Source organism: Lygodium microphyllum, chromosome 17 (genome assembly GCF_053477565.2).
Source record: "Lygodium microphyllum isolate KBCC chromosome 17, Lygodium_microphyllum_v1.1.10, whole genome shotgun sequence".
In the NCBI taxonomy this organism is placed as follows: Eukaryota; Viridiplantae; Streptophyta; class Polypodiopsida; order Schizaeales; family Lygodiaceae; genus Lygodium; species Lygodium microphyllum.
In genome coordinates, this window is record NC_141151.1 from 103,105,342 (window position 1) to 103,117,416 (window position 12,075).

Below are 12,075 nucleotides of genomic sequence, written 5' to 3' on the forward strand. Positions count from 1 at the left end.
GGCAATCTCTACCCCTTGATTGTATCAGCCTCTTCCCTTGATCATGTTTTGTCTGTGGGTTCTATCCCACATGTATCTCTTTGGCATGCCTGTTTGGGCCATATGTCTTTGAAGGGAATGAAAATGCTTTCTGGTTTGCAGTACTTACCGCCCCTTGATTATGCATGTTTTGATTCATGTGAGCATTGTCTTTATGGCAGGCAAACTAGGTCTACACATAAGAAGTCTGGTAAGCCATGCATGAGTGAGCCCTTGGCATTGGTACATTTGGATGTTTGTGGGCCCATGCCTTGTCAGTCTATGGGTGGTGCAAAGTATTTTGTTACGTTCATAGGTGATTTTTCATGGAAAGTTTGGGCTTATTCCATTAAGCTGAAATCCAATGTCTTGGCTGTGTTTCAGAGATGGCTTGCATTGGTTGAGAACCAATCTAGGTATAGGCTAAAATGCCTAAGGACAGATAATGGGGGTGAGTATGTCTCTTGTGCTTTTGAGCAGTTATGTGATGAGAGGGGTATTAAGCGTCAGTTGACTGCCCCCTACACCCCCCCCCCCCCCCAGAATGGTTTGGCTGAGCTGATGAATAGAACCATCCAGGAGCGTGTACGCACTATGCTTAGTCATGCAGGCCCACCACAGAGCTTTTGGGCTGAGGCAGTTAGTACAGCTGTGCATGTCATAAATAGATCACCTTCTAGTGGTTTGGATTTCCAAGTTGCAGAGGAGGTATGGACTGGAAAACCCCCCTCTTATGCGCATCTCCATATCTTTAGATGTGAGGCATTTTGCCATGTGCCCAGGGACAAGAGAAGTAAGTTGGATCCCAAGAGTGTCAAATGCATTTTCCTTGGTTATGGGGATGCAGGCAAGATGGGTTACTGTCTCTGGGATCCACAGGCGCGGAAAGACATCCGCAGTCATGATGTAGTCTTCCATGAAGACAAGATGCATATGCAGCCTGAGAGAGTTGTTGAGATCCACAGGGTCATATTTCAGGAGGAGCCGAGAGTTCCCGCACAGCCAGTTGGACAACCTACAGTTGGAGTAGATGCTCATGGTTAGGGCGTTGGATAGGCAGCTGGGCAGGCAACAGAGCCTACCGTGAGACGGTCTACTAGAGACAGACGTCCACCAGGTAGATTTCAGCCCTCAATGCATTATGTCTTGGTTATAGATGCAAGAGAGCCTTTCACTTATGATGAGGCTATGCGTAGGGGTGACAGTCACTCTTGAGAGAGGGCTATGCAGTCTGAGATAGACTCCCTACATAAGAATGTCACTTGGGATTTGGTTTCCTTGCCTACGAGCAAGAAGGCTTTGCCATGCAAGTGGGTGTACAAGCTAAAATGTATCCCTAGACACCCCAAGCCGGCATACAATACTAGATTGGTAGCAAAGGGTTTTAAGTAGGAGCATGGTGTGGACTTTGATGAGGTCTTTTCTCCTGTGGTTAAGATGACCACCCTGCGCTTAGTCTTGTCTTTGGTTGCTCAGCTTGACTTGGATTTATACCAGATGGATGTCAAGACGGCTTTCTTACATGGGGATTTGCATGATGAGATTTATATGGAGCAGCCTAAGGGCTTTGCAAAACCTGGCAGGGAGCACCTAGTGTGCAAATTGAAGAAAAGTATTTATGGCTTGAAACATGCACCTAGGGAGTGGTATCATAAGTTTGATGCCTTTATGCAGTCACAGGGTTACAGCCGGAGTGCTATGGATCTGTGTCTTTACACGAAGAAAGCTTGTGATGGTTCTTTATTGATTTTGGTACTCTATGTGGATGATATGTTGATAGCAGGGAAAGCTCATGATGAGCTAGATGCTCTTAAGGCTCAGCTCAAGAAGAGCTTTGAGATAAAAGATCTTGGATAGGCCGCTCACATACTTGGTATGCGCATTACATGCAACAGGCATCAGAGACTCCTCTACTTGTCACAAAGGGAGTACATTCATAAAGTCCTTGAGCGCTTCCGCATGCAGGACGTAAAGCCTATTGGCTGTCCATTGCCTTATTATGTGAAGGTATCACAGGCTGATTTTCCGCAGACAAAAGAGCAGAAGGCCGAGATGGCCAAGATTCCCTATGCATCCGTAGTGGGCAGTCTTATGTATGCCATGATAGCCACTCATCCAGATATTGCATTTGCAGTTGGTGTTGTGGCAAGCTATATGACTACACCTGGCAAGAAGCATTGGGATGCCGTGAAGGGTATCATGAGGTACCTGAAGGGCACTCTAGATATGTGCATATGCTATGGAAGCCAGGATACAGGAGTCGTGGGGTACACTGACTTTGATTATGCAAGACATGCAAATAGTAGGAAGTCCACTTTCGGCTATGTATTTACCTATGCTGGAGGTGCTGTTTCTTGGATGTCCAGGGTGCAGAAATGCACGGCTTTTTCTACTACAAAGACCGAGTATGTTACAGCCACTGAGGCTTGCAAGGAGGCCATTTGGTTGGGTCGTTTAGTTGCTGGCCTTGGTATTGATGCTATCCCTACACTATTCGGATTCTATGAGTGCTATTTAGTTAGCCAAGAATTCGATCTTCCATGCAAAGATGAAACACATTGAGGTGAGGTATCGCTTCATATGTGGGGTCGTAGGACAAGTCTGTTGATCTTGTCAAGTTCTCGACTGACTAGAATCCTACAGATCTGCTCACGAAAAGCCTCTCTACAGAGCGCTTTGTCTTTCTCAGGAGGTTGATGGGCGTGGGATGAGATGACGTATTTCCTCACCCTGTTGTACATGTATACATGTTGTATTGTCTTTTTTCTTTTTCTTTTCACTCCTCACTGGGGCAAATGCGCCTTTAAGTGGGAGGTTGTTGGGGGTAAAGGCGCCTCTGCCTAGCCGCCCGTGTATTACTACACTGACAATCACCACCACTGCACACTGCAGGTGGCGGGCGCCCGTCACCGTCACTTTATTCTTTATTCTTTTAGTGACAGTTTGAATAAAGGAAGGCTTGGTCACACATTGTGACTGTTGGAGTTCTCATTTCTAGTCTCTCCCTTTCTTGCTCTTGTTCTCCCGCCATAGCTCTCGAGTCCAACCTTCGATCCGTCGCTCCCTTTCAAAAGATAGCCTTCTCAATGAAGACAAATCGCGCACAGAGTCAAGTAAGATCATGAACCAAGAGGAGTGGGAAGCCTAAGTCTAGGACATGTAGGACTTTTGAAACAAAGCTCGATGGATGATCACACAATAGTGGCAAAGTGCCAACACTACTAATAGACATTGAACAAATGTCATAAACATATGACTCGATGCACCATTATCAATGAGCCAAGGCCGCTCTAAAGATGAAATAGTTGATGAAGAAGGTTTCTCCAACTCATGGATGTGAAGGAATATGAACTCATGTGTAACGGTTGGTAAAGAAGCATACGACTTAGACTTTTTAGCTCCATCCTTCACTCCCCAATAAAGATGAGGGTATTTCTTTCAACACTTCTCCTCAAGATGGATACCCTTCCCATAGTGTGGGCATTTAGGATTCTCCGAATCTATATGAGAGTCCAAGAAACACTCCAAATGTTTAACTTGCTTCTTCTTCTTGTGATTGGCCTCTTTGTCCTTCTTATTGCCCCCTCCTAATCTTGCAGTAAATCAATCTAATGTTGCCAATCTCTCTAATCACTCTTTGTGCTTCAAAACAACAGATCTAATGTTGCCAATGGATGCAAGCTCATCCCATGTGTCCTCCATATTGTTGATATGATTCTACATAGAAGGGGAATCATCAATTGAGAGCATCCGAAGTTTCTTCTCTGTGCTAATATGGTGGGTAAAGGTCTTCTAACGGTAGAGAGAAAAGAGCTTTGTCCACATCCTCATTGTGGTCCAAAGTCTACGCATATATATAAGGACACAATACTACAAACTCATGAAGAGAAAGGATTATGCTTTAGGATTGAGATGATCTCAAACGGCTACTTCGTCTATCGTAGAACCAATGTAAGAATCCTCCATTGGATGGGAGGTACCAAAGATACACTTCACTTTGCAAGACCTAAGAGGGAAGTAATGATGGGATGTAAGGTAGAAGTTATTAAGTGCAAGAGGGTTGAGAGAGAGAAGAACACAAGAGAGTTATGTGGGTACAAAAGGAACAGTGCCCTTATTCTTTGTTATCTTCGCTTATATATGATTGTACAGTGTGCACATATACAAAGGGTACCCATCCCTAGCTATTGACCATTGGCCTTTATCCTAACAACTTTCCACTTGAATCTTTATGGGAGTATAAGAATAAAGTGAAGATACTATCCAATGCCCATTAGCACTTTGCAATGTGCAAAGTGCTCAAAAGGTAAACTCTTAGTAAGAAAATTTGTAGGGTTATCATTTATATGGATCTTGACAAGCTCAATGCACTTGTCTTGAAGCACCTACCTAATGAAGTGATACTTCATCTCAATGTGCTTTACATTTACATAAAGGTAGGGTTCCATGCCAATTGTCGGTACCTCTCTTACAATGCCCAAGTCTCCCACTAGACGAGTAAGCCATATAGCTTCCTTGCAGGCCTTAGCGGTTGCAACATACTCTACCTTTGTGGTAGATAAAGATGTATATGGTTGCAATTAAGAGATCCAAGAGTCTGCACCACTTGTGAAAGTAAAGACAAAACTTGAAGTAGATCTCTTAAAGTCTACACTCCCTGCAAAAGCAGCATTTACATATCCAAGAATAGACACATCCTTCCTTCAAAAGCATATCCATATAAATCTACTACCATTCAAGTATCTCATAATACTCTTTGTTTCCTCCCAATTCTCCATATACCTACTAACTACTCCCACTACATAGGCAATGATTAGTTGTTTAGTAACCATGGCTTACATCAAGCTACCAACTACATATGTATAAGGAACCTTGGTCATTTCAATATTCTGCTAATCTAACATGGGACTGTCCTCTTGGCTAAGTTTCAAACATGCATACAATGGAATACTAATAGCCTTTCCTCTCTTTGCTTGCTTATGTGTGCTTGAGAGAGGGAACATGAGTGTGAGGGTGAGGGATCAAGGAGGTGAACCTCTCCACCATCTCCTCTCTTTCTGTTCTTCTTCTTCTTCTTCTTGTCTTGCATGCGGCTATGGAGGATGGAGCTTGGAGGTAGAGGCTTGAGGATGCTTAAGCTTGCATCAAGAATCATGGAGCTACCGGTGTGCTTGAGGAAGGAGGAAAATCATTGGAGGATCGAGGTAAGCTCACCACACCCCAATAGGATCTAAGGTGTGTCAATTAGGTGAGAGATAGCCATAGGTGCTCACTTGAAATGCTTGACAACCTTTTCTTTAAATCATTGATATCCATAACTAACTTTCCAACAAAACCATATCATCCACATAAAGAATCAAGATCATAAGGCTACCATCCCTAGCCTTCCTTGCGTATAGATAGTAATTGATCTCACTTCTAGTATACCCTTGAGATTGCAGAAAGGCATTGAACTTATGACACTACTCCCTAGGAGCTTGTTTCAAACCATATAAGCTCTTGTGTAGCTTACATACCAATTGTTCTTTGCCTTTCACAACAAACCCCCTAGGTTGTTGCATGTAAATATCCTCATGTAAGAAAGTAGTTTTTATATCCATTTGAATCAACTCCATATCCTCTCTAGCAACCAAAGCAAGAATCGTACAAAGGGTGGCCTTTACATCCATTTGAACCAACTCCATATCCTCTCTAGTAACCAAAGAAAGAGATATATGAAGGGTGGTCATCTTGACTATTGGTGAAAAGATCTCAACAAAGTTAATCCCCGTCTCCTACTTAAATCCTTTGGCTACTAATCTTGCCTTATACTTGGGCAATGCACATAGTCATCTCCTACTTATGAGTCTCAACCTAAGTCAAACAAGGACATTAGAAGCTTGATATTCAATCTATCATGCGTTTCAATAAAAGCTTGACATTCAATCTATTGTATATTTTGATAAAAGAGGCAGCTCTTTTAGAAGCTTTAACATTCAATTTGTCATGTGTTTTGACGAAGGGTATATCTCTTTCCAAAGCATATATTCCTTTTTCAATGAGTTTTGGTGTGTTCAAACTACCAAAGTCAATTTCTAACCCCCTCGCATTTCTTACTCAATGGTTCAATCTACATTTTACATGGACACTAGCATTATTTTATTATTGAAAATGCAATCGACCAACATTTTTGGGACCAATTTAATCAAGTCAATCAAATTTGAAAATTCCTTACTATTTGTAGCAAGATGATTTGGTAGCAATTGTCATTTATAGATTTTGGTACAACTCTATGTAGCCCAAACTCTATTTTGACTTAATTGTTCTCTCAAGATCTATAATGGTACAACTCTATACACTGCCCACATTTTGGTTGGACATGGTTAAAATCTAATTCTTAATCTTAATATATATTATCAAATGCAAGAAAGTATGCTCATATGCTCTTATTGTAATGCATTTGAAACATTTTAGAATACATAGTTGATTATCCTTTGTCACTGTTGTTAACAATGTAGATTATCAAATGCAAGAAAGCATGCTCATCCACTCTTATTGTAATGCATTTGAAACATTTTAGAATACATAGTTGATTATCCTTTGTCACCGTTGTTAACAATGTAGATTTTGCCTCACGTCATATGTAATGCTTTGATTTGAAGTACACTATCTAAAATATTAGGGTCATGAACACTCATTGGTCAAAACGTTTTAATGCCCTCTCTAATGATCAACATATAAGACATATATAAAGGAAACATGCATACAAAGCATTCACTTTTGAGTAAAGTATGACATGTTAGCATACATCACATGGTATGGCAAATATTATCATTCTTGTTATTTGATCAATGATGAATAGAAGAACAAAGGATCAATTTATATAAATGATATTGTGATATACAAATACGTTTTATGTATTGTTTCACCTAATCTATGCTTGAAAGGGCATTTGAAGCCAACTTGGACATCACCACCACACCAGCTATTTCTAACCAACAATGCCATCTCTTTCTCCAACTATAATTACATTGCATGTATAGTTGTGCAAACACTTCAAATAGCCTTTAATAACAAAACCTCAACGCTCTCTTGAGATTCATTGCAAATGCTTTATCTACAAAGTCTATCATTGCCCTTATTTAAAGCATGTTGCCCCTTGTTGCAAGGTTTGAAGATGCCATCAATTACTTATGGAGGCATACTAGACTTTAGGTATCAATCTTAGGATGCAACCTATGACTTCATGTCTATTCATATAATAGCCTCTCTACTTTGAGTACAATAGCCACAACTCCTATACATGCCTCAAAATGTGTGTGTGTGTGTGTGAAAGAGAGATCATGACAAAGGCAAAGGGTTACAAATCAAGCAAACATCAACGAATCAAGAGAACAAGAAAGCGGTCGAGATTAAGAAACTAAATCGCCCACCAACCTCAAGTCTAGTTTCAATAGGCCTGGGTTTGATCCATTGTTATTTATTGTGCAAGGTATCTATTGAACAAGGGATTACCAAGCATGTAGCCAAAGTAAAGAGGTTTGTGAAAGGTTTACAACTAACCTTTCACAAAAGTGAAGCCTAAAATTCTTTCCTTCATGACGTAGGAGACCTCTTGTGAACCCTTCATTGAAACTCTGATGAAGCTTTCGTGAGGTAAAGTTTACTTGCCTGCCAGCATAATGGACAACTCTCACAACAGCATATGATTTACAGAGTTTCTAACAACAAATCATGACTGGCAGTTTGTGGCAATGGGAGTATCAGGTTTGCTCCCCCATTCAGTCCAGGATCCATCATACACAGCAACATCATTGCAGCCAAGGCGATGCAGTGCCTGCATACAATCCACTCTCATCAACACTTCTATAGAATGTATGTCATACTGCACAAAAGGCAAGAGTTGAAAACAAAAACTTACCAATGCTAAAACACAAGCAGTTACCCCAGTACCACAAGATGTAACAATTGGAGAACTCAGATCCACCCCTGCCAAAAGCCATAAATCAAGCTTAGTAACTAGCTGCCTGGTTCACATATTCTAAACAGCCGTGAAGATGAAAATCCTACTGCCACTAGGATAATCTACAGGAACAGCTAAACCCTGGATTCCTTCTCCAATTAATTTTAGTACCTTCAAAGGATTAACTGAAATTTGAAACCTAAAACAGCATCAATCCTTTGGAAGTTAGTGAGTATATAATTTCGGTTGAGTAGGACCTAAGGTAGTATACTGAGAATCTTTCAAATATTTATTCCAATGTTCCACTCACAGTTGAAACACCGAAGAGTGTCAAGCCTTGGGATGTTATATGAAATTGTGAGTACATGATATCAGTTCTGTCTAGGACCAAAATATTGTATACTGAGACAATCACAAGTGTACTCGTCCATGCTCTGCACATTTTTTCAACTTGTGCGTACGCAAGTATTATCACTTCATGCTCCACTTTGGATGGGAATTTATTTTCTGAAGGGAAACCACCATTTTGATGAAAACAGGGTCGTTTTTGGGTTTTGGGGTTTTGGGGGGGGGCGCGGGATGGGATCATGCACAACCACATATACGAAGGTTATTGACAAGGAAGATCTGATTTTATGATCTTATTGAGTGACGCAGGCTGTGTTGGGTGTTGAAGCCCACAAGAGATGAAACAGTAGCTATAGCAGACGGAACTCCATGAGAGCAGAAGAGACTTATCCAGCCGAGAATGAGACCACATCTGACACATGCATACCACTCAAACATGTATTAGCACAGCAAGAGGTAGGACCAATGACTGCACCTTCCAAACTGTGTAGAGAGCTTCAGTCCACTTTGTGGGCTCCTGATCTAACTACTTTGACTGCAACCTATGAATACAAAGTAGAGAGCTTCTACTTTGTGGGACACCAGTGCTCAGACCAACTCAGCCTCAAGTCTTAGCCTTTGCCTGCTTTATCACATTTTACAAAATCTAGCGATACAGTTTTTGTTTTTTACAGGAATGCATACCTGCTTCCTTGAACTTTTTTTCTAACTCCTCCTGTCTTAGTAGTGTTGCACCATCCTTGAGAACCTATTTGACCACAGCTCAAACATGAGGATTCGTAATCAAGGATTTTAAAACCGCCCCAAAGTCATCTCATGATCAAAATTTGTTTCATTTGAGTTAGCACTTATAAACATTCACATCAGAATTTCTAAGTATATGCACATACAGCATCTGAATCGCAAACCCGCATAATTTATTTTCAAATTACTTACTTCATTAAAGGGCACACACTTGCTTCCCGGAACATGACCTCCCCTGATACCTTTCCGTGGCTCTGGCACGACACCATCAAATCTGTAAGGCAAACAAATCTACATCAAGGTTGGATCCACTACACACTTCCTCTCAAAAGCCCAGCATTACAACTTACAGCCCATATCCAGCTGTATAATAAGGACTCGTATACGTTAACAGCAGGCTCCAGTACATTTGTTGTTATGTCACAAATTTGATCTGAGTGCTGAGCTAAAACAGTACAACTAAGAAAGAAAAGGGTATAGTCACTGATGCATGTCTACCTGCCACCCCACTCCCTGCATGCATGCACATACCTATATAGTCACCTGCCTGCCTGCCTACTCACCCACATACGTGCCAGCCTGTCTGCCTACCTACTGTGTACTTACCTACCTATGTACCTGTGTATCTCACTAGCTCCCTGCTAAGCACGTACAAACGTACCTACCTGTCTACCTTTCGACCTACATGGCCACCTACTACCTAGTGTGCATGCATGTAATAGATACTGTCTTAACAGGCACATACCTACCTATGTACATGCATGCGTGGCATTCTACAGACCTATCTACCTACATATATGCCTGCCTAGCTGCATACACAAATGTATGTAGGCATGTACTAGGTTCGTGCTTACACATGTACCTATTTACCTACCTACTTAAGTCTGTGTCAGCCGGTCTGCCCACCTTTCAGCCTACACACCCATCAACCTGCCCACTTATCTGCAGGCCTACCTATCTTCTTACCCATACCTACCTACCTACCTATCTATCTATCTGTGTGGTGCCAGGCAAGGATAATGTATGCAGGTTACCTCTCTGGCAAGTATATCTCTACTTACACACAAAACATCATAGATAGATGCATGTATACGTGCATAGTACAAATGTACATGCATTACCCACATGGTCAACCTGTATGGTATACGTTACCTTATTATTGAGTAAGAGAGATTACAGTGTTTGTACATAGCTTGTTTTGACTGGAACTCAAAAACTCGAAAACACATCCAAACCATTACGTGCTCTTTATCTCCTGGAGAAAATGCAATTTACCTGACACACTAAACAGATCATCTCTAAATCATGTCCAAAAATGTGAAAATACAGACCTAGCCTTGCTGCGTGCATCTATAAGCTCTCGGTTTTTCTCCTCTATGTTGCATTTCACCTGAAACGCCATTATAAAGTCAGGTTCTCTGCTCTCATTTCATAAATGATGTCATCTGAAATATGCAACTACACATACATACAAAGGTCTTCTTTATCATACTTGTTCTAGTGACCACACAAGATGTGGTCGAAATTTTGCTTTGAAAGTTTGGGCATCAACCTGTGACAAAAAGAAAATCATTCTGTTGAAATTCATCGAGGTTTTGATGCTCAAAAGAATGGCACATCCCAATAGTGCACAAAAAGAGAATATCAGAAAGTAAATGTTTAGGTTCAATGGGTTAAATTTTTCTTGTCACATTTTTTCTGCCAAATAAGATAAAAATTCTGATATCCATGGAGATTATCTGTTGGAAACTTTGGAGCTGCCAGCAAAGCTCTCTGTTCAACAAAGGATACTCTAAGTAGCTTCAAGATCCATGACCTTTGTGCCTGAGTCAGTGATGTTACAAACAATGGTCAGTCAGTTGTAAGAGTACATGTGCTGGGTGAACGACAACCCTCTGCATGCTAATGTCCATCCATTTGGAGCAACAAGGGATAGTCCAGAAACTTTCACCCTGCATATATGAGCACTATAATTTCAGGTTGGGCAGGAACTGTCCGAAATTTTACCAGAAGCATCTCATGTCAAAATTCCCCCATGATTTTCTCGGACTGTCCAACCATGTCTCCAAAGAAAAACCAGTGCATATGGCACACAAATGTGACCTCCCCAGGATTGACATGACTATCATCCATGGTCATGACTCGTAAGGGACAACGTTTTTTTTGGAAAACTCGGATGCACATTATTATTGCCCTAAGATGAGATGGTGTTCCTTGCACTTCATTACATGGTATATCATCATCTTCACAGTTTCATTTTCAGTCTTTAAATGATAAAAATGAACAAAAAGAATCTACACCTCACTTTCAAAACCCACCCATCCCACCACATTCTTCCGCTACTTCACCACTTCCATTTACACCATTTACATTTCCATTTCAGACACCTCATGTCGCACCGCACATCACTCCGGGGGGTTATGGAAACATAGGCACATCCTTTAGGACCTCGTTCTTCCCTCAGTCGGGTGGTGTTCCACCTACCTCATACACACTTTCGGGATCATTGCAGCCTGGGTATCCCACTCAATCTCTCCTAAGTGTGGATCAATTGCCTCCACAATTTGCCTCCATGCCATTGCCTAGTGGACCTTCTGGTCACAATGCTATGTCCTAGCCTTACTTTGGACAAGGCTACTGTGTCCCAGTGCCTCCACCTACACCGGCACCTTATGGAAACATTCATGTTCCAGTGCCTCCGCATCAATCGGGACTCATTGGACACTCACAGCCTACTTCTGCCTACCCACCTCTTCCCCCTCCTTCTTACTCTTATCAGACACTCTCACCTCCACCATCTTTCCCACCATCATCTTACTCCACCTACCCGACACCTCATGGTTCTAGCTCATCTTTTGCCAAGAATGCATTTAATGAAAAGACTCGTTTTAACGGGTCAAACTTTACTATGTCAAATTTGATGAGACATGTCATTGATTCACAGAACCTATCGGATCTAGTGCAGAGGTTGAAACCCCAACCCGATCCCACATTTGTTCCATACAAGTCATCCGCTCATGGAA

General features: G+C 41.5%; 1 protein-coding gene across 1 annotated transcript in view; it reads right to left on the reverse strand.

Moving 5' to 3' along the window:
• Window positions 1-7,409: 7,409 nt before the first annotated feature.
• LOC148022212 (thiosulfate/3-mercaptopyruvate sulfurtransferase 2-like) overlaps window positions 7,410-12,075 on the reverse strand; it is a 66,585-nt gene continuing 61,919 nt past the window's right edge. The window contains exons 7-12 of the mRNA XM_087697859.1: window positions 10,545-10,604; window positions 10,384-10,442; window positions 9,245-9,326; window positions 8,993-9,056; window positions 7,919-7,986; window positions 7,410-7,834 (exon numbers count right to left, since the gene is read on the reverse strand). Coding sequence (XP_087553985.1) covers window positions 7,730-7,834; window positions 7,919-7,986; window positions 8,993-9,056; window positions 9,245-9,326; window positions 10,384-10,442; window positions 10,545-10,604 — 438 coding nt within the window. The 3' untranslated portion in view covers window positions 7,410-7,729. The remainder of the gene's footprint in view (window positions 7,835-7,918; window positions 7,987-8,992; window positions 9,057-9,244; window positions 9,327-10,383; window positions 10,443-10,544; window positions 10,605-12,075) is intronic.